The sequence below is a fragment of the Drosophila hydei genome, unplaced genomic scaffold, assembly GCF_003285905.1.
Source record: "Drosophila hydei strain 15085-1641.00,03,60 unplaced genomic scaffold, DhydRS2 tig00000172-arrow-pilon, whole genome shotgun sequence".
NCBI lineage: Eukaryota > Metazoa > Arthropoda > Insecta > Diptera > Drosophilidae > Drosophila > Drosophila hydei.
Genome location: NW_022045682.1, coordinates 1,381,719 through 1,409,580, shown reverse-complemented (window position 1 = coordinate 1,409,580; position 27,862 = coordinate 1,381,719). Strand labels below are relative to the sequence as shown.

At 37.1% G+C, this 27,862-nt stretch overlaps 1 protein-coding gene and 3 non-coding genes across 7 annotated transcripts in view; 3 read left to right on the top strand and 1 right to left on the bottom strand.

Moving 5' to 3' along the window:
- Positions 1-21,555, top strand: part of LOC111599355 (protein decapentaplegic) — a 45,803-nt gene extending 24,248 nt beyond the window's left edge. The window contains exons 1-3 of one of the 4 annotated variants that reach the window (XM_023314987.2): positions 9,803-9,846; positions 15,916-16,758; positions 20,135-21,555. In XM_023314987.2, coding sequence (XP_023170755.2) covers positions 15,930-16,758; positions 20,135-21,024 — 1,719 coding nt within the window. In that variant the 5' untranslated portion in view covers positions 9,803-9,846; positions 15,916-15,929 and the 3' untranslated portion in view covers positions 21,025-21,555. Of the gene's footprint in view, positions 1-9,802; positions 9,847-12,506; positions 12,604-15,606; positions 15,642-15,915; positions 16,759-20,134 lie in introns of those variants that run through there. The other 3 variants (XM_023314985.2, XM_023314988.2, XM_023314986.2) reach the window with 3 other exon arrangements.
- A 750-nt stretch (positions 21,556-22,305) lies between these two features.
- Positions 22,306-22,400, top strand: Trnay-gua. Its single transcript has 2 exons — positions 22,306-22,342; positions 22,365-22,400. It is a non-coding gene; the product is annotated as a tRNA-Tyr (tRNA).
- Positions 22,401-22,773: 373 nt separating this feature from the next.
- Positions 22,774-22,868, bottom strand: Trnay-gua. Its single transcript has 2 exons — positions 22,832-22,868; positions 22,774-22,809 (listed from the first exon to the last, which is right to left on the bottom strand). It is a non-coding gene; the product is annotated as a tRNA-Tyr (tRNA).
- A 4,100-nt stretch (positions 22,869-26,968) lies between these two features.
- Positions 26,969-27,066, top strand: Trnay-gua. Its single transcript has 2 exons — positions 26,969-27,005; positions 27,031-27,066. It is a non-coding gene; the product is annotated as a tRNA-Tyr (tRNA).
- The last annotated feature ends 796 nt before the right edge of the window (positions 27,067-27,862 follow it).

Below are 27,862 nucleotides of genomic sequence, written 5' to 3'. Positions count from 1 at the left end.
TGCTACGCAACGCGACGCAACGCAATTGCATTCATAATGAGGCACAGTCCGAAGGGTGGCAGCCAGGGGCAGCGGGGTGCGGCTGTGGCACTTCATAAATTGTGTTGTGGAAAAGTTTATAAATTATTTTCAATGTCAAACATGCGCTTATAAATAAACAGGCTGAGGCTGGCACAACATTTGCAGATTTTTCGTGCCCCAACTATAAATAGGAACAACAAAAACATCTCTAGACCGCATAAGTATCTCAACCAACAGCAGCAGCAGAAGCAGCAGAAGCAGCGAGTTGAACAAACAAACAAAATTGCAAATTGAATTTCAGTTTGCGGTTTGCACTTAATTTGGCAATCGCTGCAATAATTTTGTTTACAATTTACGACTACCGAGTTCTATGTAAACTATTTCTCAACATTTTCCCAAGATTTCTCTAGCGTAGAGTTTCCTCTCTTCCTCTCCTGCCTCTCCCTCTCTCTCACTCTCGCTATCTCGCTATCTGACTTCTGCTTTTTTGTGGTTGGGCGTGAATTTATGGCGACAAGTTGACAGATTCTCAAATGATTTTATCATCTGGGTAACAGGCAATTGGCAACAATGTTAGGATCTACCTGGCCTCCTCTCACTCTCGATCTGTTCTTCTATTTAATGGATATGCTGCAAGATTTGTTTGGATTTCGCGCGAGTTTAGCTTTTTATGTGCAGATGCGTTGCATCTCTTCAATTTGCCAGTAAAGTTGGGGGATCTATTGCATCTGTCCAGAAGGCTTCAATAGATGCGTGCTGCATCGATAACTTACTTTATTGACTGCTAACTTAAGCTGAAGACGCCTAATGGCAACTGCATCCTGTCTACTGGGGGCCGGAATGTGCTAACCACGACGAGGAAGAAGAGACGAAGACGAAAAAGGTTGCTATAAAAATGAATTTTAATTGAAAATATTTAATGTACAAATAAATCAACATTCTAGCAAAATATTTATATAAAACTATATTTAAATAAGCTTTTGCATATAAACAAATAAATTAATTGAATTAAGCTGTTGCATTCAATAATTAATTTAATAAACAAATTCATAAAATCAAACTAATTTTTAACAATGACAGCAAAACACTAATTTTTATAATTAAAAAATAAATGTAAAATTAATCAAATTATTTTTAAAAGTTTTGTATTCAATAATTATTATAAATTTATTAAAATAAATTAGACTACATTTTTTATCAAGAAAGAAAAAAATATTTTCTTGCATAAAAAAATTTAATAAATTTAATTTAACTTAAAGGCTTATAAAACTTATTAAAATATTATATAAGATTTGATATATTAAACAAAATAGTCGATATTTTAATCTCACGCAATTTGCTGCCATTAGTAAAGCTCTTAAAAATATTTTAAAAACTATTTACCTCGACTAATGCAGCTTCCCAACACTGGGAATACTCAAGACAAATATGATTGATTAGTTAGCTATAGTCCAAAGATATAATTCTGACTAAATTTCTAGCTTTGCCAATACAATAAACAAACTTGCAACACTCCTATCAAGTATGGCTGGGCAATCTTTTATTTACGCACTTGCAACACTGAGCATATTTCAGCAACGCATTTGCAACACTGCGCAATGCATTTTCACACACCTTTGGCCAATGTCTATGAAAGCCAATTCAAATGAAAATTGAACCTAAAACGCACTTAAACAATTTTTACAGCCAGATGGCTGAAATAGACTTAAGGCGCAGATATGCACGATTCTAAAAGTTTATACATGTATATATATATATGTATTCGCACAATAATCGGGCAATTAAATTAATAAAGCAAAGGAGAGAAATTAAAATATCGACAATAAATATTGAGCAACATTGATGTAAGTGGCGATAATTGCGCCAACGATTACAGCGAGAATATGCCAGATATAGAGCGAGTGGGCGAGCGGGGGCAGTGGCAGAGGGATAGGCGGGGGTGTATTTACAGTGGCTGCAAGCATGTTTACGCTTGTGCGAAGACAATGTAAATTAATGTGCTGCGTGTTTTTTGGAAAGTTTATATAAACAACATTGCAACATTCACTTGATGCTGATGCTGATGCTGATGCTGATGCTGATGTTGCTGCTGATGATGATGATGGCAGGCGCCAAATATTTATGAAATCATAAAATTTGATGTTTCCTCTGTGGCACTTGACACTCTGCGTTGCAGTTGCCGTTGCCGTTGCAGTGCTAATGATGATTTTGATGTGCAGCTAACAGGCCAACAAACAAATCAGATGAGAACAAAATAGAAAAACAAGAGCTGAACTACGTTGAATGGGCGATTACATAAAGTGCTGTGCTGTCTGTCTGTCTGTCTGTCTGTCTGTCCGTCTGGCTGTCTGTCTCTCTGGCTGGCTCTGTACGATTTGTTTGTTTTATGCTCCCGATTCTCAGTTGTTGTTGCTGTTGTTGTTGGGCTAACAATTGCCGTAAATAAATAGTGAATAGCGAGTGAGCGTGAGCTGGCCTCAGATCAAAGGCCTATCAATTAGCACCCGTTTCGATTATGTTGCATGCTGCACTCACAGCCCACAACAACAACAGCAACAGCCATTTGCCGCCAATTCGCACCCAATTAGTAATAAATTTGAATGTCTTACATGCTGCAATTGCCGAATCCCGAAGCCGAAACCCAAATCCAAATCACAAATCTCTATTTCAATCTGCATTCGAATCAGGTATGTGTGCACTGCGAGAATTTAAGGCGTAAAACGGAGAAGATAAATAGCAAGGAATTTTACATTTAATATTATAGCATATAAAGATATTTAATTTATTTATTTAACCGCAAAGTTCCAACTGTAACACAGATATCAATTCAGAGCAAAAATATTTCATTGGCTCGACTGGTCAGCCTGCCCCATTTCCCAGCCACATCTAGTCAATGATATTATTGGACTATGATTCAATATTAATGGAAACTTAACAAAAATACAAGTATAAATAACAATAAAATAGTTTAAAATATGTAAGAAAAAGTAAAAGAAATTTAGAAGAATGCATAAAAAGAGAAAAAAAAGGAAAAGGTTGGGAAATCCCCAACGCAATGGGGGAGATTTTTTGCTATGCGGCTGGTCACAGCTGGGCTCTATCAGTAATTTCCCCAAGTTTACCAGAAAGCAAAATTTAATTCAACTTAATTTGTTTGCTTTCGTCTGCTGTTTCTTACCATTTCTTATGTTGCTTTCAAGTTTATGAAATACGAATGATAAAAGCTTGAGAACAATAATTGTTAAAACTTATGCTCTTACTGAACACAAAGAAATTCAGTTTAAAAATATTATTTTCATAATATTTTAAAATTATTTATGTATACGAATTAAATGTAAAACAGATTGAGTTTGACGAAACCTAAAAATGAGCAAAGAAATAAATTAAATTAGAGCAAAGAAAAACAAAACTCAAATAAAATTCATACATCGACTTCAGTCTCTTCAAGTGACTGCAATTTCGCTCAGTGCACGGCCATGTAACTGCACTCCATTAGGACTAACAGTTATGGCGGCCATTAAGTTTTATCGATGGCGCTAGCCTAGCGAACACAATTTGATTTGTAACCACTTGAGCTGTGGTGGCCGCAGCCAAGATCCACCTTTGATATTTTCACACATCAGAGCAGTTGCAGCTAGGATGGGAGGAGCCGAAATAAAACTTAATTGCAATTGACTTTTAATGCACATGCGGGCTGCTCCCGCTGTGTTAATTCGAATTCAAACTGTTTCCCATAAGTGGATTGCCCAGATGGCCAAAGACTTCAAACTTGGACTTGAACTGTGCGGCGTGGGTCGAAAGGCGAGCCACCCGCTGGCCAACTCTGCTCTCCCCCACCCTCTCTCTCGGTCGCTATAGAACAATTACCAAGTGGCGCTAATAAAAAAGGCCAAGATATATATTTTGGTAACATTTATATGGGTTATCTCTATTGATATTATATCGTTTGCCGTATTGGGTTACTCGCTCTGTTCGCTCTGTTCTCGAATGCATAAATCAACGCATTACACGCATTGTCCGGCTCTAATGGCTGGCTCTTTGGGCATAAACAAACAAAACCGTTTTCAGACACACAGACGGAACAATGACAACAAGATGCAGACGAAGAGGGTACATCAGCATCAAATTACATTGAAAGAACTGCGTTCGGGCTAACAAAACGTTTTTCCAGCCCAGGATCAGCTTTCACAAAACGCAGACTTAGACTTTGAGTCCCCAGTTGCGAGTTGCCAGTTGCCAGTTGCCAGTTGCCACTTGCCAACGTCGTCAGTCAGTCCGTCAGTCAGTCAATCAGTCAATCAACACAATAATAACGTTTTAATTGAACAAAAGCCAAGCCACAATCGATCCAGTCGAACAACAATTGCCCTCGTCTTCATCTCAAACTCGATCGCATCTTTTAGAGTCCCGCCGCAGCCTCCTGCTCCTGGCTGTCGTTTCGCGGCTGCTTTTGTTTCTCTTCTTCTTCTTCTTCTTTTTTGTTTCCTTTGAGTCTCTGTCTCAGTCTCTGACTGTCACCTTTCCATCAACCAGTGGCAGTGGCAGTGAAAGGCGCTGTCGCTGTGTTGCCCACGTGCCAGTCGCATTGTTTGCCAACTTTTGTTCTTCAGCTCCTGCGATAATTGATTAGCTGGCGGCTTTACAGTAAACCAGATGCAGATACATTTTGTCTGCAAAATGATGTATCTGATGAGAAAAAGATACAGATACATTAGCATGAGAAAGAAATATATATATAAATGTATTCTCTAAAAAGTGCAGATACTTTAGTAATAGATACAGTTTACTTGACAAAAAGATACAGATACATTTTGCTTGCAAATAGTTATAGATCAAGTTTGGCCAGCAAAGGATTCAGATACTTTTGTAGAGCTATAGTAACAGATACATTTTGTCTGTCAACAAGATAAAGATACATTATTTTTACTTGGGAGATTCCATCTGATGCAGTTGTCACGTAAGAGTGTTAGACTTTATGGAAACTAATAGATGCAGATACATTTCGTATTTCTATAACATACTTCTTGCATAGTCACAGATAAATGTTGCCCGGCAACTGCTGAAGAAGTCTCTCAAAAACATACATTTGCTATACGCATCAGATATAATAACATTTAAGCTGGAAAAAGATACATTTCCTTAAGAGGACGATACAATAGATAATAAAAGATAAAAAGAAAAGATACAAATATATTTTTTATGTCAATAAGCAAGAGATACTTCTGTATAATTATAGACACAGATAGATTGTATCTTGCAAAAAATATTGAAATAAATATTTAGTTTGCCATATTTAGTATGTCCATCAGATAAAGATGCAATTTGTATATCATTTCATATCACGATAAGATACTTTTAATTTTTTTACAGTTACATTTCGTATAGTCATAGCTGCAGCTTCACACAAAGATGCAGACAGATTTGTGATTGTAAAACCGTTTGGAACTTAGACTTTAAATAGGATTCCTTTGATGCAGTCGAGCAGTTGGAAAAATAAGTAATTCTAGAAATCAATTCCTACAGCTGCACAGCTGTAGACATTAATTCTCAATATTTGTATTGCAAATAATATATTCGTCAAGTAAAACAACATTTTAGTAAGAAACACAGGTATCAAGTTGCTATGGTCATATCTGAATTTTATTCCAGTTCCAAACTCAACCTTCCTACAAGTCACAGCTCAGCTTCCTCTGTGCTACTCGGTGTTCAGCTCGTGCTCGCTAGCTCTCGAGCTCTTTGTCCTTCACTCTTTCTATTTCTCCACTTAGACTTCTCCAACTTTAGACTAATATCATTGTCGGTCGTCTCCTGTCCAAACTGTTCTCTATCTCTGCTCTCGTCTGCACAATTATCGCACGCCCCGTTGCGTTGGCAAAAAAAAGGATCACAAACAGTCCGAGAGTCCTGCTGTGCGCCAAGCCAAGCCAAACTGTGTCAAGTCCTTTTCGCAGTTCCATGTTCTCCTAATTTTCCATTTTCCATTTTCCATTTTGTTGGCCTGCCAAGGATACTTTACAAATGACACACGCGTCCGGGTCGGCACTTGATAAATGAAGCTGCGACAGTGCAGCCGCCTGCAACCTGATAATGAATTCCTTTAGTTGCCGCTGTTGCTGCAACAGTTGTTGCTGTCCCTGCTGTAGCTGCAACAGTTGTTGCTTTTTTTGGGAGTGAAAGTAGCGCCGGCGCTTCGATCCGTGTGGGCCAAAAGCAGCGCTGAAGCGAATTTCCGATGGTAACTGCAGATAGGCCAAGGGTACGAAATGTTTAATGAGAATTTTTTGGTACGGGCTGCGCTGTTGTGACTGGACTTCAGTTTCAGGTGGTCCAATACCACGTAAGGGCGTGAGATAGGCAAAAAAGTAAACTAATGTGCAACTCAAGCGAGTAACGTACTGACAGATACCCTGCAGACAGCTCTAAGCTGGCAACTCAGAGAGATATGCATAGGAACAGTAACTATATATCGATAACTATCGATATTTGTACAAATTTATGTGTGTCTAAGATCTTAGCTGAGTACTGCATAGCTGATTGCTGTGAAATATACGCCATAAGCATATGGTAGATATCGATAGTTATCGATATAGAAATATCGATAATTATCGATACAACAAATGGTTGTATATGTGGTAGCTTTTACTTATGTATACTATGAGATATGTTGAAAAATTAGGGCAAGACCAAACGATTATTATCGGTTTTCCAGGAGTGTTTGTTATCGACCAAGTTGAGTAAATTGCAACTTTCTTTTTCGATATATAATATCGATTCTTGGTTAGTATAATCTGAACATGCTCAGCATATTATAAAGAACATGTAACTTATATAGCCCCTGAAACATGTTAAAGTAAAAACCAATAGTTATCGATAATTATCGATGATAATGATGATATAATATGTATAATTATGTATGAAGTTTTGTTGCACCCATCGGCAATAGATGTTGCTTTACTTGAGTCTGCTCAACTGCAAGTCGAGAACAGGCCACACCCGTTTCCAATTAGTACAGGGTATCAAAGAACATATACCATGCAAAAGGTAATTAAATGCCATTAAAAGTTGAGCGCCGACAATGTGAGACAGAAGACAGAAGACGCAGTCGACAGGCAAAGTATCTGTTTATCTGCCGAATGAAGTGAGAGTGGACTAACACAGCGAAGCATAACAAGTTGAAAAGAAGCAGCAACAAAAAACGAGGAGGAGCACACAATCACACACACACACACACACACACACTCAGTTATGGCAAGGGCGTCTACGTGTTGGCTGCGATTAACATACAAAAGGATCTGGCGCGTTTTTGGAGCCGCCTTCTGCGGCTGCTTCTTCTTGCGCGCTCATCCGCCAATCGGCATGAATCACACCAACAGCACCAGCAGCACCGACAGCACCGCCAGCACCACTGGCACCACTCAGCGCTGCAGCCAACGCGTCGACATTTCAACTCAGCCAGCGTCGGCTTTTTTCTTGTTGTTGTCTTTCTTTCATTTTGCTTTTCTTTTCGTTTTGTGAGTGCTGCATTGTCATCTCTTCCGGCTTGGTCATAGATCTGTCTGCGGAAATTTGATGCTCGCCAGGCTGACCACAGACAACGTCAAGTGCAGCCAGGACAATAGCTAGGACAATGGTTAGCAGCTACTTAAGCAGCCCTTGGCGCCAGTTGCCCCGGGCGAGCAAAGGCAAACCAAGCAACAGCCGCAGCAGCAAAGCCAGAATGTCTGGCAACGCTTAAGTTGCCAGACGTCGCGACCATTAGCGACGCCAGTGGACGCTACAGTGGACACTGGACACGCAGTCAGCTTGGCAGTTACAGCATATGTGCAACAAAAAAAGATGCAGCTCAAGATACCAAACAAGACACGAAGCTGCAAAAGATTTACAACACACTAAGCGAATGCCAGTCACACGAGCAAATCAAGAGCTATGTGGGTATGGGCATAAGTGGTGCATTTAAGCTGATCAATGTTTATCTGCTATATAGAGCCACAAATTTGGATATTCAGCATCAGAAACTGTTCTAAGATAAGATAGGTTAAGACAATGACAATGACAATGACAATGACAATGACAATGACAATGACAATGACAAACACAATGACAATGACAATGACAATGACAATGACAAACACAATGACAATGACAATGACAATGACAATGACAATGACAATGACAATGACAATGACAATGACAATGACAATGACAATGACAATGACAATGACAATGACAATGACAATGACAATGACAATGACAATGACAATGACAATGACAATGACAATGACAATGACAATGACAATGACAATGACAATGACAATGACAATGACAATGACAATGACAATGACAATGACAATGACAATGACAATGACAATGACAATGACAATGACAATGACAATGACAATGACAATGACAATGACAATGACAATGACAATGACAATGACAATGACAATGACAATGACAATGACAATGACAATGACAATGACAATGACAATGACAATGACAATGACAATGACAATGACAATGACAATGACAATGACAATGACAATGACAATGACAATGACAATGACAATGACAATGACAATGACAATGATAACGCTAATGTTAATACTAATGCTAATACTAATGCTAATTCTAATGCTAATGCTAATGCTAATGCTATGGTTCATGCCAATGGTAATGATAGTTTCACTGAATCATTTTAGCCGATGCCCTTACTTGGCTTCATTACTCGATTCGTGACTGATTCTGTCTTATTAAATAACAGGGTATACACCAATTTAGATATGTCAAAGATAATGGAGTGTATAAGCTACATAAATACATGTAGAACTTGTAAGATTACAGGCACAGCAAATGGTAAATATTTATTAGTTGTTCGTTTTCCAACTCTGAAATCCATTAAGAAACCGCATTTGCTGTGGCCAAAAGAGAGAAAAGACAGCCAAGACAAAAGCAGTCGAACGCTCAGTTCAAGGCAAAGGCAAAGGCAGAGGCGGCTCCACCTACCCAGGGCCAAGTTGGCCAGCGTCGTTTTGGCTGGCTTGCAGCACCTGCTGGCCAACAAGAACAACAACAACGACGGCAGCAGAAAACGAGGTCTGCTGCAACCTTTTGTGGCAGTCACTTTGGCTGCCTCGAGTCGCGGGTGTGTCAAGTCATCTCCACAAACAGCGGGCGAAAGGCAAAGGCAAAGGCAAAGGCAAAGGCACAGGCCAGGCAGAGGCAAAAGGCAGTTGAAATGCATTTAACTGTTTGCATTTGTATTGGTAGCTAGTTCCATTCGACTGTGCACGAGCGAGCGAGATGGCATATGTCATTCCATCTCGGCCCTGCTGCTTTTTACCTCTTGCCAACCAATAAAATTATACTAATTCTTGACTTTTTGATTTCATTTTGTGTTTGTTGTTAAGGATTTCGTTACCTAAACACACACGCGCACACACTCAAGTATCTCTGTGTGCGTGCGAGCAAACTAAAAAGTGTACATTGCCTCTCGCTCGCACCTGGTGCCGTGTCGTATCGGCAACGATCACGATCTGGCGTGGTCCCTCCCTGGCTGGCCCTGGCCCCAGGAATTCTGTGCGCCTCGCATTGCGAGACAGTTTGGTTTTATACTCGGCTCATTGCGCGCGTGCAACTCCCCGAGCGAAGAGTATTTCCAATTTCATTTCATTTGTTTTTTTTTGGTTTCTTTATTACTTCATTCGATGTTCACCTGTGCAACACGGCATTGGGTGTCGATACGCTTTGCCTATTGTTAACTACAACGAAAGCTTGAACCATCGAAGTCCACAAATTGTGCTTAGTTAACAAGGCTTAAACTGAAAGGTAACTAATAAAATTATAAAACCTTATTTGAAGGTTTTCCAAGCTGAATAAAAAAACTTGATATATTTAACAGTTTTTCTTTTAGCTTGAAATATCTTCGATAATTTTTTTAACACCTAAACTTTAAAGAAAATATTAAAAAAAAAGCTTTATTAAAATTTTCAAAAGAATTTAATGTAGTGTTGAAATAATTTATTTTAAAATGGTGACTAAGACAATGAGTAAAGATAATTAAATAGATATTTTATTAAAAAAAGGATTAAAAAATTCCAAAATTTCCATATAAATATTTAATAGAAAATATTTATGAAAATTTTAAAAACATGCCTATAGCACTTAAATGTTCAAAAAATTTAATATAAATAGTTTATTTAAATATAACAAATCTAAAAATATATTTAAACCTATGCTAAAAACTTAATACAATAATATTTTATTTAAAAAATTATATTCTAATTTCTACAAAAATTTCAAAGAAATGAAACAATTTACGTTATCTTGTAAAATATTTTGACTGAAATTTGAAAGTAAAACGAAAATAGTTTTCACCTTTATAAAATTATATTTTTGAGATACCTTTTTTATGCATTGCATAACAAGCTTTATGTATATATTTTTAATATAATATTTGGTCGGTTTTTAAGCAAGTAAGCCAAAATTCAGAACCCCCAATTAAAAGAAATTATATATATAAATATAAAATAATAAATAAACAAACAAAAAATTTTTCTAATTTATATATATTATTTTATATTTTTATATATTATTTTATATTTTATATTATATATTATATTACATTTTCCAGAGAATTAACTATTTTTAAAATTAATTATTTGTTGTTTTTACTATAAATAAATATTATTTTAATTGCAGTCAACTATTTATTATTATTATTTTTACTTGTACATCATTTTTTTAATTCATACTTCTTATATAGGCTTATAGGTAAAAAGTTTTTCATAATTCAAAGTTTCTTAAGATTACGCAGAAATTCTTCAGGTGTCCATTTTCTTCAAGAGAAGCTCAAGCTCAAGCTCAAAGAGCCGAGCCAGCGATTGACTCAATTAGTGTGTGAGTGCGTGTGAGTGTCTCTCTCTCTCTCATTCTCTTCTCACAGTTTTTAGCTCAATTGTAAAAAGAACAAAAAGAAAAGAACTCGTTCAGCGCTCGTTCAGTCGAAAGCAAAAACTGACGACGCGCTGGCTGCCAGTGGCAAAGGGAACTTCAGACGAGATGGATGCGTGATCAAATAATAATCATTCGCAGCAACAGTAAAACTTGCAGAGAGCCAAAAAGCGCACAAGTGATAGAGATACACAGAGAGCGAATGGGCGCCAATGTGTGCGTGTGTGTATGTGTGTGGGAGAGCGTGAGCATGATTGAGCGCGCGCGCGCTCGTTTTCACTCAGAGACGAGACGAACCGACTGAGAGCCGAAGAATGCATTCGGGCGACTCGACTGATCGCTGGCGTGCGCGTCTTACCTGTAACTCGAATCAGGTAGAGCCAGACAGTAAGGCGTTAGTCGTTCCACAGCGCTGATCGAGTCGAAAACAATATTGATACTTTGGTCCCGACGCCAAAAGTCAAGAAAATGAAGAAAAAACTGTGAACAAAAAATTGGCGTAAAAAATTTCTAGTAAATAATAATTTGAAATTTGTTGTGCGTGTGTGTGTGCGTGTGCGGAAGCCCTGAAAAATAACCACAACAAAAGATAGAGATAAAGATAAAGATAAAGCTGAAGCTAAAGCTAAAGTATCTCAAATGTGAAGTGCAACTCCAAAATTTTCGCTTCTTCGTGCGACTCACTTTGCATATGTTTGTTGTTTTTTTTGTCGGCATATTTGGTTCGGGCTTTTGTTGTTATACTATTTGGAAAATATGTGCTTAACTGTGCCGTCAGCAGAAACTACAACAACAACAACAACAGCAGCAGCAGCAACAACAATGCGCTGTAAAGGCAAATCGCAAATTGAATGTAAAAAAGTTTGAAACAAGAAAACAACAACAACAAAACAAGAAAGTGCCAATGCTTAAAGTATCTCACAGATACTTAGCTGCTGTGTCATGTGCCCTGACAACAACAAACACAACAACAACAACAACAAGAAACACACACAATCAGTGGACTCAGCGGCTACGCCTGCGCCTCGAATGCGGCAATAAAATTTTCAACAAGAATTTCATCTATTTCATCTACAATTATCGCAAGCGAAAAACCTACAGACAAAACTGAGATTTACAAAGAGACAAACAAACCTACAAGCAAACACACACATACATATATACATATACTATATATATATATATATGTTGATATTTATCAAAGATTTATCAAATATTGACGCAAGCGTGATTTATACATAAAATTTTGTTACTTTGGCCTGCTGCAACGGTAGCCAAAGCGAAGACGCGCCAGAAGCAAGTTAAACAGCTGTAAATTGTGCAAATATCTATAAAAACCAAAGCAACAACAACAACAACAACGTTTACAACAATTGCAGCTGCGATAAGGCGCGTTGTCATAAATCTATTAAGTGTGAACTGGCTCGCAGGGGGCTGAGTGTCGAGGCAATCCATCAAAATACGCGGCTTACTTAAATTAATATAGCTCAAGAAATCAAAGAAAAAGTAAATATATATATGAAAAACTATATATATATATGTGTAAAGGAAAAACTAAATATATAGAGAGAGACGCACACATCAACTAGATTTCGAGTTATCCGAAAACATAGGAAACTTTATAAGACTGAGGTGAGTTTTCTTTGAGTTCACACACGGAGTGCAGCGCTCTCGCTCACACCACAGGCTCTATCTCTCTCTCTCTCTCCCTCACACGCCCTCGCTGTGTGCCTGCCCTTGCGCTGTTTGCCCTTAAGCTTAGGTCAAGCTACTGTTAACTTTGCCAGCTGTGAGAACCTCACACACACACTCATGTATAAGCCCTCTCACACACACCTTGATCCCTGGGCCAATATGCATAATCGCTGGGCTACAATTTCATTAGATCGCCACATTTTTTGTTCGAGTTTCATTTGATATTGGAAAATAAGAAAGAACGAAAATAGAGTTTGAGTTTTACATAACTCTTACAGGTGTTCCATTGTAGAGTGCATTACACTCATATACGTAAGACCTATAGCAATGTTGGTATTTTAAAAATACCAACTGAATCGTGTGAACTCAATTTGACTAAACATGACATGAAATATGGAAATATGAGATTCTTATATCATATTCAATTAAAGAGTTATATATATATACATATATATAAATATATTTTTCTTATTGATATTTTAATTGATCACATAAATTGTTTTATATAATAAATAAATATTTTAAATCGGAATTTATTAGGCTATATCTACTCCATATTTTATTTATCTTCAATATCAATTTTTAAGCTATATTTGTAGGAAACTAATATGCTCTTTACATTATTAAGATAAAAATTTCTTTAAGTTAATAATTAAATATTGATTTTATTAATTTATTATTGTACACTATTATTATAATTTATTTTTAATTTTAATTTTAAATTAATTTTTAAACATTATTTGTACAAATTAATTAACTAATTTTATTTATTTATCGCTAGTACTTATATAACTTTTATAATTTATTGCGTTTCTTTTTTGTTTATACATTTTTAAAAAAAATTGTTCGCAATTTTTTATATGTATTTAATATATTTTTTTATTTTTAATAATTTTTTTTTTCTATTTGCATCTGTTAGCATTTATTATATATCGGTTTTTTACAACTTTTGTGTAGTTAATAATAAGTTATAATTTGTTGCATGTTGTCTTTGTTTTTCCGCTGCTAAGAGTCTGATAACATATAGATAGTTGAGACGTTATTTTTAATTATATATGTACGATATATATATGCTATTTTTATGAGCTATAAAAAATCTTTCAATTAAGCACGTTCTCTTAAGTTTCTTTTTATTCAAAGAACTTTTTATTAGTAGTTTGCAATTCACAAAAAAAGTTGAACTGAATAATTTTTATCAATTTTTATGTTGCATCATATCTAAAGAGCTTTTATATGTGGTATACAAATGAGAGAGCAACAAATTCCACATTTGCCAATTCACTTATCAAGAGCTAAGTCAACTTCAGATAAGATCAATCTTAAGTCTCGCTTCAATTGCATTTCTTTATAGTTGTAACTTTAGATCAAACAATTTTACAACTTAGTGGAAATGCCCAGCTCGATCAAAATATTTTCACGCACGCAACTCTCATAATATATCATAATCGTAGTAGATGCTCAAAAGGATTCTGGGAATTGGCTCACAGCGCAGTGCGCAGCGAGTGTGTCGGCAAATGCCACCACAAAGGACATGTCGAGTGTCCTTTGGCACATAAATTATCGGCCAAAAGACATAATATGAATTGTATTTGGCTCTAGCCTCATTGTATCTTTGTATCTTTGAGTGCACATTGTGCTGACTAGCTAGTGTGTGTGTGTGTGTGTGTGTGTGTGTGACACACTTGGCTACATAGTCTACTATATCATTTATTGCACAACCGGAAAGCAACAAGAAAAAGTTGTCAATTGGCAAAAATAATTTTAAAAAAATAGTAAAAAATATATGAAGTAAATTAAATGAAATTTGAGTCAAATGCTTAGCTGAGTTTTTTTGCGCTCTTGAATGAGAGCTGGGAAAAGCCCAGCAATGCGCTCAATAGCGGAAAACCCCCCGGAAATGCAAGCAGGTATGCGACTCCTGCCGCTACTCCTCCTGCTGCTTCTCCCACTCCTGCTTCGTTTGTTCTGGGAACATATTAAAAACGGAGAAAAGAGAAAACAAATTATGAACATTTCATAATGCATTTCGATAAGTCAAATGTATAATGCATAATTATGAAAATTTTCATTCAGCCTCGGCGCCTTTTCCTTATCTACGATCTAGACGAAGTACAAAATAAAAGACACCCCCCAGCGTGTGCCAACTAATTCGAATCGAAATGTTCTTCTTCTACTTCGTTTGTTTTTTTTTTTTTTTTTTTGAAAATTCCTTTGCCGCCTCGTTTTAGATAAGATTTTAATCTTTATGTGAAAAACAACATGTAATTTGTTGTGCGTGTGTGTGTGTGAGGGGCACGTAGACCTGCTTAAGGTGCGCCCAGGCTACGGGGCTCATCTTTGAGATAAAATCTAAACAAATTTATAGCCCATAAGAAAAAACAAAAACAAAAACAATAACTAGAAATCTATATAGAATACTTTTAATAAATAATTTTCATAAATTTTCCCCAAAACTCAGATAGTGAAAATGTAGAAAATTCTTTATTGAACAAATGCCGCCTGTGTATAAATCAAAAAAAGGGCGATAAGTTCGTCTTACATGAAATATTGAAAAATGACGAAAAATTATGACGGCCCCGTTGGCTTCTCTAATTTCCACGCCAAACACCCCACTCTCGAACAGGTGTGTGTGTGTGTTTGATTTGTATTGAATTTCTAAGCGTAGACACAAATCGCTGCTGCATACCACAGATCGTGTGTCAGCGCCGAAAAGGTGCAATGTCCGACGCGATTGCAACACCACAAAAAAGCGCTCAAAAATGAGTCGCGCGCTCTCTCTCACTCTTACACTCTCGCTCTCTCTTGGTCTCTCTCTGTGTGCGTGCGTCAGCCAATGAGCCACAGTTCAGTTTGTTCATAGTTCTTCGTATTGTTGCTGCCAGGACGCACGCACCTTTCGCTGGCCATAAAACTGCGCTTAAGGAAGCTGCTACCTGACCAAAAGAAAAACAACAAAAAAGTCACTCAATGTCTGTGTATGTGTGTGTGCGCGCGCTCTCACACTCAAAACGTCGCTGCGCTGCGCTCAGAGCGCGCAGCCGCAAACGCATTTGCTGCTGTATGCGTGTGTGTGTGCGCCAGCTATGCTCTGTGCATGTATAGTCGTCTCGCTCTGGCGCAGGGCGCACGCGCTACACATTTGAGTGAATTGAGTTGAGTGGCTGCCGCTGCCGGCTGCGCTGCCGGCGTCGTTTTTAACCCTATCGACAAATGCTAAACAAAATTTCCTATGTTTTTGTATCGTTTCAGAGTTGCAAGCGACCATGCGCGCATGGCTTCTACTCCTCGCAGTGCTGGCGACTTTTCAAACGATCGTTCAAGTTGCTAGCACCGAGGATATATCGACCAGATTTATCGCAGCGATAGCGCCAACAACGACAACTAAGGCCATAATCAATACTAAACCAACAGCAACAACAACAACAGCATTAGCTAAAGCATTTAAGCCATTCAATGAGTTGCTACTCAACAACATCAACAACAGCAGTGATAGTGATATTAATATGAAGCAGCAAACAAGTGCCGTTGCATTAAAACAAAATAACGAAGTGCATAAAACAAGAACAGACCAATTAGAATATTCCAAAAATTCCAAAAATAAGCATAAACAGCATAAGCATACTAAATCAACTAACAAAATGGCCAACAAACAGCCACAACAACAAACACACACAACTACAACACCAACAACAGCAGCAGCAACGCCGCAGACACAAGTGTTTGGCCACGCCCCCGCGCCAGTTGACGCCGCCCCATTTGAGAGCACGGACAGCGTATTGGGGGAGTTCGAAATGCCGGGCGTTGCGGATGCAATCATCGTCGAGGACGAACCAGCCACCTACAGCAGCAAAGAGATCATCAAGGACAAAGTGAAACCGGATCCATCCACTCTAGTCGAAATCGAGAACAGTCTGCTATCGCTGTTCAACATGAAGAGGCCGCCGAAGATCGACAGATCCAAAATCATAATTCCGGAGGCCATGAAGAATCTCTATGCCCAGATCATGGGACACGAAATTGATTCCGTGAATATACCCAAGCCGGGACTATTGACCAAATCAGCGAACACTGTCCGAAGTTTTACACATAAAGGTGAGTCCGAGTAGCTAAAGGATATAAAATAGAATACTATATACAATTGAAGAGAGACAAAGTAATTGAAAGAGCTTTGGAGTTTGCTTAGGAAAAGTTAGGACTTGGTATATCGATAGTTAGAACTTAGGATAGGCTAGCTATATAGAACTGAAGATTCAATACAATATTAGTTAAAGTCGAGTTTTATGCAGATGTCCCAAGACAAAGCAGTTTTATGGAATATAGAAAAATATAAGAACAATTTTTCAGTTTGCGCGCTTTATATATCTTTTCTAATATATTATATTTTGTATAAATTATATTTTTCAAATATAAAATATACATAATATAAACTTTCTTTCAACTATAAACATTTCTTTAATTTTTATATTTTTTAATTTTTTATATATAATTTAAAAATTTAATTAAAGTTTACTGAAAGTCAATGCCAATCTCGAGTAGAATATTACTTATATATATCATATGTATATAATATAATGTAATATATAATTCGTATATTAATTCAATTTTTTACACATTCTTATATAATAATATCCAAACATTTTAAAACCTAATAATTATTTTTTTTTAATTTCTTTATTAATTATTGTTAATTAAATACAAAAAACCTTATTACAATTTTTTTAAATCAATTTGTATGATTACTATCAGTATATTTTTTAAATAATAATTATTATTTTAATATAAAATATTTGAAAAAAAAATATTTGAATCACTGGCATATAGAAAACAGTTTTCTGAAGTATAAAAGTTTTCTGAAATATATATGAAGAAAGATATATAAAAATATACATAAATCATATAACAAATATATTTATGAATTATATTTTGAATATATATTTTCAGCAATATTTCAATGTTTTAGAAAACAGCAAAAGCTAAAAAATCGTAAATTTGTTTTAATTAATTAATTTGTATTGCATGTAATTTAAATTTATTTTTTGCTTTTAAAACTAATAACAAAAAAATATCATTTTTAGACACAAACTTTATCTGCACATTTTTTTTTTAAGCAGAATATTTATTTATATATTATCACTAAGAACTGAAAATCACTAAAAACTAAAACTTATAATGCAAAGAACCTTTAGAATGATATATAATGTTGACATTAGAGAGGTATACCCAAATATGTATCCATCCTGAAGATCTTTAGCAACAAAATGAAATTTGGAATTTTCTATAAAAGTTCCAAAGAGATTTAAGACTTGAGAGTGCAATATATAAGAATTTAGGTAATACTGAAGCTTAGATATTATATTTTAGAATTCTTAATGACAATAGAAATATCAAATAATTCATCGAGGAGCTCTAGATATCTAAAGAAGCAGTCTGACCCACTCAGTAAGCACATTTGCTATAATAGCTCTGCAGCTAAATAGAATTAAAGTATTAGAAATCTGGCTCTGCTGCCATGTCTTATGTTCTCTAAGCGCACTGTTGTGGGCAGTTTGCACCTGCTTGCCGTGTGGCACTTTAGATCTGAATTTGAGCAACGCGTACTTTCCGCTAGCAAAACGCGAATGAAGCGATGGCCAGGATTTTCCCTCGAAATTGCAGTTCATCTAAGCGATTTGCATACCTGCCCAAAGGCGGCTCCTACACCTACACCTACACAGGTATCTTTATATAGGTTTCATCATTCACGCAAGCGTTGAGAAATCACGCGGAAATTCCGCAGCTTCAAATGAAAGGACAACTGAGCACAGGTAACGCTCGCGTGCGCGCTCTCTCAGCTACTCTCTCTCCGGTGTCCTGTATTACCTGTGCTGTTGGCCGCAAACTCTTAACCCAAATGTGACCTTGAAATTTTTCTAGAGAATTACACCCGGAACGTTTAGCGCATGCGCCAAATGGCTTTTATATTGTGTTTGTAAAAATAACAATTATTATTAAAGCGTATTTCGCATTATTTTCCACAGGATTAGAGGGGATGAACAATAAAGCAGTTAGGCTAGATAGCACACAGCCACACACACAGAGAGGCACACATACAAACATATACATATATATGCTATATACACACATATATATAACAGGTAGCACTGCCAAGTGTCTAAAGCCAAGTGTCTAAGCCGTGCTCGAGTCTGCTTTGGTCCTGGGTTCTCGTTTCTCGTCCTGCGGCTCACAGCATTTACGACGCCGTTTCCCTCGTCTCCTTTTGTTTCGTGGTACTTGAGAGTTTTTTCTTCCCATTTTGTGTCTTTCGCTTGCGATTCAAATTAAGATTTGCGCCTTGCACCTTGCTGCTGGTGCGCCAGAGCCGCTGCGGCTCGCTCACGGTGGGTGGGTCAGGTCTTTTGCAGCAGGCGCCAGTCGTAAAAGTCGGCTACGACAAAGTAAGCGGCAGACAGAGTGAACCAGAGAGATAGAAAGAGAATGCGATAGGGATAGAGAGGGAGAGCTGCGAGAGTGGCAGTGTCTAATCCAGATCGCCTTGTGCAAGTGCAAACTCTGATTCTTTAGCTCACATTTATGTAGTATTAATTTTAGAATATTTAGTATTTTATTTAAATATATTTTTATTTTATATTTTATTTTGAAGACTCTTATACTTTTATCTAATTTTTGTATATTTATTATACACATTTAGTAGAGCTCCTAAGTTTTCCTCTTCGTCTCACTAAGTCTTAAAAGTTTTTTATTAGTACAAATCCTACACTGAGCTCCCTAAACTCTTCTTTATTTTTACTTTGCAAGATCTTCTTAATATTTCTATGCCTTAGCATTTTTATCTTTTTTAATGCCTTTTTTCTATGTATTTTATTTTTCATATTTCAAATTATATTCCGCATTTCATATTCTCTAGTGTGGTATTTCCTCATGGAGACATATTTGTATATATCTCCATGATGTATACTATATTTCTTTAAGCTGCTTTTCTATATGTCTAAATAATGTGGCTATATGCTATATATGACTTTATACTATGTATACTTGTGATACGCTTCTCTTTTTCCTATATATGTAATTTTTCTTTTATATGTTTTAATTAAAACTCTTCGATCTACTATTGATTTTTAATCATTTATGGATTTCCTTAAAGATATTTTCTGTATTTTCATGTAATTTTTATTACTATATCAAATACCAATTAAATTTCTATTATATTGTGTGCTTTCCTATATAATTTAATTGCTATTCCTTAACTCCTATCCAGATGCTCTCTTCTGATTAAATTTTCTATATATCATTTCTTTTACTACATCAAAGTGTTAAGTCTAAAGTCACATATTTGTCACTCTTCTATATCTCTTAACTCTCATGGCTACTTTTCTGATTTATTTTTCCAATTATTCTTATGTATACTTCCCATTAATTTATATATATCTATATCGCTAACTCTTCGACGTCTCCTTCTCTACCATTTCAGATAGTAAAATCGACGATAGATTTCCACATCATCATCGGTTTCGGCTGCACTTCGATGTGAAGAGCATACCCGCCGAGGAGAAGCTGAAGGCCGCTGAGCTGCAGCTGACACGATCAGCGCTGAGCGTCAGCCAAGCGGTGAATCGGACACGTTACCAGGTGCTCGTCTACGACATAACGAGAGTGGGCGTGCGGGGTCATCGGGAGCCGAGCTACTTGCTATTGGACACGAAGACAGTGCGTCTGAATAGCACCGAGACGGTGAGTCTGGATGTCCAACCGGCCGTTGATCGGTGGCTGGAAACACCGCAAAAGAACTTCGGCCTGCTGGTGGAGGTGCGCACGATGCGCTCCCTGAAGCCGGCGCCGCATCATCATGTGCGTCTACGCCGCAGTGCGGACGAGGCGCACGATGAGTGGCAGCACAAGCAGCCGTTGCTCTTCACCTACACAGACGACGGGCGGCACAAGTCCCGTTCGATTCGGGACGTGAGCGCCCGGGAGGGCGGCGGCGGCGGCAACGGGGGCGGTCGCAATCGCCGGCATCAGCGACGCTCGCGTCGCAAGAATCACGAGGAGACATGTCGACGGCATTCGCTCTACGTGGACTTCCAGGATGTGGGCTGGAGCGATTGGATTGTCGCGCCGCCGGGCTACGATGCGTACTACTGCCATGGCAAGTGTCCGTTTCCACTGGCCGACCATCTGAATTCCACAAATCATGCGGTCGTCCAGACCTTAGTCAATAATATCAATCCAGGGAAGGTACCAAAGGCGTGCTGTGTGCCCACACAGCTGGAGGGCATCTCGATGCTCTATCTCAATGACCAAAGGACAGTTGTGCTCAAGAACTATCAGGATATGACAGTTGTTGGCTGTGGCTGTCGATAAGCCACAAAGCAACAGCAACAGCAAGAGAAGAGAGAGAGAGAAAGAGAGCGAGCAAGAGAGAGAGAGAGAGAGAGAGCATCAAATGCTGTTTGGTTCCAAGCCGTCAATGCTTTAAACACAACGCAAACAAAATGGACTGAATATTTGAATTTTAAGTGTAAATCGTAGACTTTAATTGTATGTAGAGCGAAATGCAGCCACCACAATCGACCGACCAGAGACCCAACCCCAGCCTCAGCCCCCGCATCCCAGCAGCCGACGCCGCCGCCGCCTCTGTCACTTTCCACAGCCAGGCTTTGGAAATGTTGCACAGAGCCAAACGCCGAGACGCAAGCAACAACTGTAAATAGCCGCCCCACCACGCCCCCACCCCTAGCAGTCAACAAAACCAATGCCATAGACCGCACTCTGAGATACTTTTGTATCTTGCTGAATTGAACAAATTGTATAGAAAAGCTAATGCTAAGCTAAATATATATAAAAACAACTGTAAAAATCGAATCAGGCAAGCGAAAATGTCCTGCAAAGAGTAAAAACTTGAAATTATTATAAAAAGTATAGAAAATATATATATATATTTATATATATATGTATATTGTATATGTACTAAAAACTAAATATATATATATTTACCTTGCGGAGGTATTCAAGTTCGTTCCCCAAAACTAAATGTAAAATGTATCATAAAACAAAGGTAAACACTTATTAACTAAATCAAAAGTTAAAACTAAAGTTAAACTACAACTAAAACTAAATTAAATATAAACAAAAATTGATTGAAAAAAGAAAAAAACAAAAAAAACTATCGTTTATTGTTATGCGTTTTAAGCTAAACTCGAATATAATAATCGTATGTTAAATATACATAAATTAATCTAGCATTTAATTTATTACTTTTAAGCAGCATGTTGGAAAAAAAATTAGTAAAACGTAAAAAAAACACAAAAAAAGTACTCGAAAAGCAAATATCGAAACGTAATTGCGCCTGGTATAGAGGAGCGCGCCATTTTATTTTGTAATTTTCTTATAAATTTTTATTATTTTATTTATTTAAAAAACAATGCTGATGATGATGATGATGGTGATCATGATGAAGAAAGTTGAAAAAATATAAAGAAAAAATTGTATTAAAAAAACATACAAAAACAATTTAAACGCTCTGTGTTTTTATTCACTAAAAATAGATTATGTTCGAAATGCTATTGCGAAATATCGAAAAGTTTTCATGGAACGCTGAGGTGAGTAGCTTAACAACAGCCGAAATTCCCCCCTCAACATGTACCTTCGATAGCTCAGTTGGTAGAGCGGTGGACTGTAGACAAAAATACACAAGTGTAGATATCCATAGGTCGCTGGTTCAAATCCGGCTCGAAGGATTCAAATTTTTTATTTTTTTATTATTATTTGTGCTTTTATAAATATTACGAGCTATTTTAGATTTTTGAAATTATTTACATAACTAATATTAAGAGAAAAAAATTATTTATGAAATTTACTTAAAAGTTTTCATACAAATTTCATTGTTTACCACAACCAGTTTATATCAAAATACATAATTAATGATCTAAAAAGTACAACATAAATAAATTAATTTTAAATAAATAAAATCGAAACGAAGCATTCGATATAATCGTTTAGTTAAACTATATAAATATTTAGTATCTGCAATTTAATTATTACCCTGCAATTTAATTATAGTCTTATTTTCTATAATTCAGTTTTAATAACGAAAAAAAAATATTACCATGATCCTTCGAGCCGGATTTGAACCAGCGACCTATGGATATCTACACTTGTGTATTTCTGTCTACAGTCCACCGCTCTACCAACTGAGCTATCGAAGGTCTATATATGGTGCGGCCCGGGTTGGCTTTAAAAATAGCTTTCGAAGACAATTTTGAAGACCAATCAGAGCAAGACAACAACAATTTCGATCACTTTAAACAAAGGCGAATGCAAATGCTTATCACAGCATAAAAGCTAACCGCTGCCCACTCCGCTGCCCGCTGTCAGCTGTCCGGTTACCGGAGTAGCGAGCATTACGTGTTCTGTCGATAAGATGATAGCGAGTGCGCGCGAACTTAAGTGCTCGCAGGTATTCCAGATAAACACAATAACTAAGCTATTGTAAATATATAAAGAAATCACTCAATGTTCGCTCTGATATTCCGATTCGAATGAAAAGCGCAACGCGTGGCGCCTAATCGTAAACAGTTGCCAAGAAACATATTCGCATCACTACGGAAAACTACAAAGTCGGGCGTAAACAATGCCTCAACAAACAAAATGTTGATGGAACAGAATTTATTAAAGTATTTATTGGAAACTTACTTACTAATTAAACTAAACAAAAATACTTGCAATTTTTATTTCAATTTCAAAATCAGAAATTATTTTTTTCAGCCTTTTAAACGATTTCCTTTTGTTTTCTTAAAAAATGTTAATAGTTAAATCAAATGACAAAGTAATTCAAATTTTTTATATACATAACTATATTAATACTATTTAAGTTGGCTTTAATCCAAAAATTTTTATTTCTAAAATAATTGAATCACTTAAATGTTTTTTTTTTTTTTAAATAAACATGGACTTAAATTATTTTCAAAGCTATAATTTTATAGTAAAATTATTTAATTTACAATTTATATTTAAAATAATATTATTTTATTATTTTTTTTAAAATATTATTGTTTAATTTAGTAGAATTATATTAAATTCTATATTTAGTAACCATAAGTTAATTATAGATCACACGTATGGGGATCATGCACACTGCAGTTGCTTAAGCTCAAAGCTCGCGGCGTTAACAATGAAAGCTCTTTATAGAAAAAGACACTAATACAAACGCATTCACTAATACGCAAAGAGACATCAAGGCAAATGATGCGAATCAATCAGCTGGCGATCTAAATATGATGCAACTTTTGTTATAGAAAAAACTCGATTATTTATATATAGTAAGCTGATAAGGCTGGGGATTGCGCCAGACACGCAAATTGAGGTTTTTGTCACATATATATATATTTATATATATATATAAAGAAAACCGACTTGAGGCTATTTATAGAATCTCTCAGACAAGTAAGAATGTTGCAGTCGGGACGCAATGACAGAATAATACTCGCTCACGGTCCGAAATCCATTAAGTGTGTCATACATCTTTATTCCCGCATTTGTTAAGCCTCAAAGGGTGAGCCACATATTGTATAGGTCTATCCGTGCAGGAGCTGATCCTTCTATCACATATCTCTTTTGATAACAATAGCTCTAATGTTAGAATTCTAGCTCCAAAACTGCGTAAGATACAGCTTTATCAGATCAGTAGATATATCCACCATATATTTTTGATGTTATGTGAGCTCCACACAAGCCTATATACCCCATATAGTACTTCCCAAGTTGGCGCGACTCTAGTGCTACTCAATTTCAAGTCTCTAGCTTGAATATTTCATACGGACGGTCGGACGGACAAACAGACGGACGTATAGCAAGACGAAGGTCGCACCAAGCCAACCAAAACTCTCTTCAGCTTATGAACGAATATGTATAAAAATTCTCCGCCAGCTCGACTCGACTAGAGACAAGATGAGACAAGTTTCGAGTCCGTGTGAGTCATGCTTGGATTTTATTTATTTACTTCTTCTGCTTCTTCTTCGTTTTTATCAAGGTTCGGTAAATTAATTTATCCCGGTTCTGTATTGCACTACAAAGTCAATTTTCGGCTCAATTAAATGACTCATCCGAGCAGCAGAAGATGCTGCAAGCAGAGCAAGGGACGCAGCACCACACGCAAGAGCGTCGGGATTTCAGATTAGTTGCTAAATCAAATAAAACTAAGTACAAAATGTTGTCAAAAAAAATAATGAAGAAGAGAAGGGAAAAAATAGGTGTTTGAAAATTTCCCGGAACTTGGCAATTTTTTGTAGATTTTGACCAAGCGATAAGACGCCCACATACCAGAAAAAAAGAAGAAGAAAAACTAAAGATTCATTCAATCATAGCAGGAAATTGATACCAACTTGACCAACATCAAGAGAGCCAAACCGAAAGGAAAATAGAAACTCTTTAGATCGTTCCACTGCGATAAGCCCAAGGGAAAAACTATTTGAGTCATTCTTAAAAAATTATGAACATAACTAGTTACCAGTTACCTGGCCGAAATTATGCTCTCCGGCGATGCTCTGGTCGCGCCCCCCGCCGAGCACGCTCGCCTGCGCCCTCGGCCCAAAAGGGCCAATCATTTTCTTATCTAACAAGACAGTTTGGGCAATCGATCCAATATGCTATATACATGAACATACATACACACACACATATATATAGTTTCCTCCACTGTTAGCTCTCATACCTTGCTCAATGGATCACACAAATTGCCGCACGGCGCTTAGCTGTACCTCTTCCTTACAAAGGTATATGTGTGTGTGTGTGTGTGTGTGTGTGTGTGTGTTTGTCAGTAATTATCCGTAAGCTGTCAGTTTTTTCGCTCCGCTTGCTGCCCTTACTTCTATATGGAAAATGCATATATAGAAGATATGTATATATAGATTAACTGATATTGCCGCATGCTGCTTGTTTGGTTACGTGATACCCTGTATTTTCTTGAGGCAGGATAGTATGGCTTGATGCAAGTTGTGCTACAGTGTAGGCAAAGTACGCTATATGCTAACAAATGATTTGCTGTCATTGATTGAGCTTATTATTATTATCGATAAATATCGATATTATGACAGGAAATGATATTTGATAGTTTTTAGTAATTTCATAGATAAGAGAAAATACTTCCTTGCATATTTCTCCACTTAACGTAATACTCTGTGTATCTTCTGGTGTTTAATATACGTTTATAACATTTTCGATAATTATCGATTTTTTAAATTTGCGATTCAGTTATTTTTGTCGCTCACAATAACTTATATATCGAAGGAAAGAAGCTTACCTCACTTTCACTTACTTCACTTTCAGCCGATATACTTTTTATAGTTAAATAATTCTTCATCATTTCGATAAATATCTTTTTTAACACACATAACTCTTCTTTGGTTAGTTAGTTCGTTGGCTCTTCTTACTTTATCAATTTATAGCCCATATATATAAATATAGCTATAAATATATGCAACATCATACAGGGTATCTGGTAGTCTGTCACACGCACACCTAGCGCACGCATACTTGTTCTTTGTTTTATGACTTGCTGCCTTCTCTTTTTGTGTTTTTGGCATCCTAATTGGTTTGTTAAGTATCCCGCTCGTCCCGCTCCGTCCTGCTGGCTGTTGGGACTGGGCCTCGTGTGTGAGCCGTCTCGCTTATCAGGGAACACTTTGCGAGGCGCCGCCGCTGCCGTTGCCGTTACCGCTGACGCTGCTGCCTCAGTCGCTGCGGTAGTTTGTTCTAGGCCAGCTCAAGAAGCCAAGTGCGTGCCCACCTGCATCTGGCCTGCTGATAAGGCAGCTCTAAAGATTCTTTTTATTTTTGCCTTGGGCGCGTGGTTGCTGCATGATTCACTTCTTGACCACAGGCGAAGCCGCAGGCGCAGCCTCCAAAAGAGGCAGATGAGTCATGGACAGTGGGTTTCTAGGTGGCCCCGTTAATTGTCGCCGCGATAGCTGTGTAGCGCCCCTCTTTGTTTACACGCTTAAGCGCCGTTGTTTGATCTACCAAAATAACATATGAAAATCGAAATCGAAAACAACAACAGCAATAATAACAACAGTAACAGCAACAATAACACGCCACGTTCATTGCTGGCGCTGCAAAGCTCTCGCTCGCACACTCGACACACGCTTGGAGCAGCTTTCGCTCAAGAGCACACGCACACAATCACACGCGCAAATCGTTTTGATTTATTCAACGCTCACTCGTTCGCTCGCTCGCTCGCTTGCCGATAATACAAACGCAATTCGCGTCGTTTGCTCATTTATGCGTTTTGGCGCACAGCACACATCGACCTTCGATAGCTCAGTTGGTAGAGCGGTGGACTGTAGAGTGAATTGAACATTGAGTGTAGACATCCATAGGTCGCTGGTTCAAATCCGGCTCGAAGGATCATGTGATTTTTTTTTGCTTTATTTAATTTCTAAAATTTCCTTTGTATTAAAATGAGAAAAAAATTAAAAAAAGATTTGTTTATATGTTATAAATTTGTTTTCTTCTTTTAATTATTTTTCGTAGTAAAATTAGTATTTTTCGGATTGAAAATGTAACAAATCAAATAAATAGGCATTTAAATATATATTTTATCATTTTATATACATTTGTTTAATAGCTTAAATTCCTACTATAATCATAGTTGGATTTGTAGCAGTACATTTTTTTTGTTATTAATTCACTCAAATTTAATAATGATCGCTTTAAAGTCGAAATTAATTTATATGAACTACACACACAGAGAGAGAGAGAAAGACAACAATTGTACGGGCAGCGCAATTTGCATGGCCAGACGCTTCGCCGCTACGACGTGTTGTGTTCCAAGCGGGCAACCGGCAAACGTGCAACAAAGCCAACCAGAAAATGTCTGTCAAAAGTTGTTGCAGACGTCCTGCCGCTGTTTCGGCTGATGGTTTTGCTGACTGGTGGCTGCTTCTGCTGCAGCTTCTGCTTGTGCTCCCAAACAGATGCTATCAATACATCATTTGCCTTTGTGCTGCTGTCACAAATTCATTCACCTGTTCTCGGGCAGCGGCTGATGATGAAGCCGCAAACCTGGCCGCCACACAATTATATTGCGTTGATCTCCAATTAGGCTGTCGAAACTCCATTTACACTGCAACGGGCGTCCCATAAAATATGAGACTTGGCCTTTCATACACACACACACACACATACCATTACAAAAAGAAGA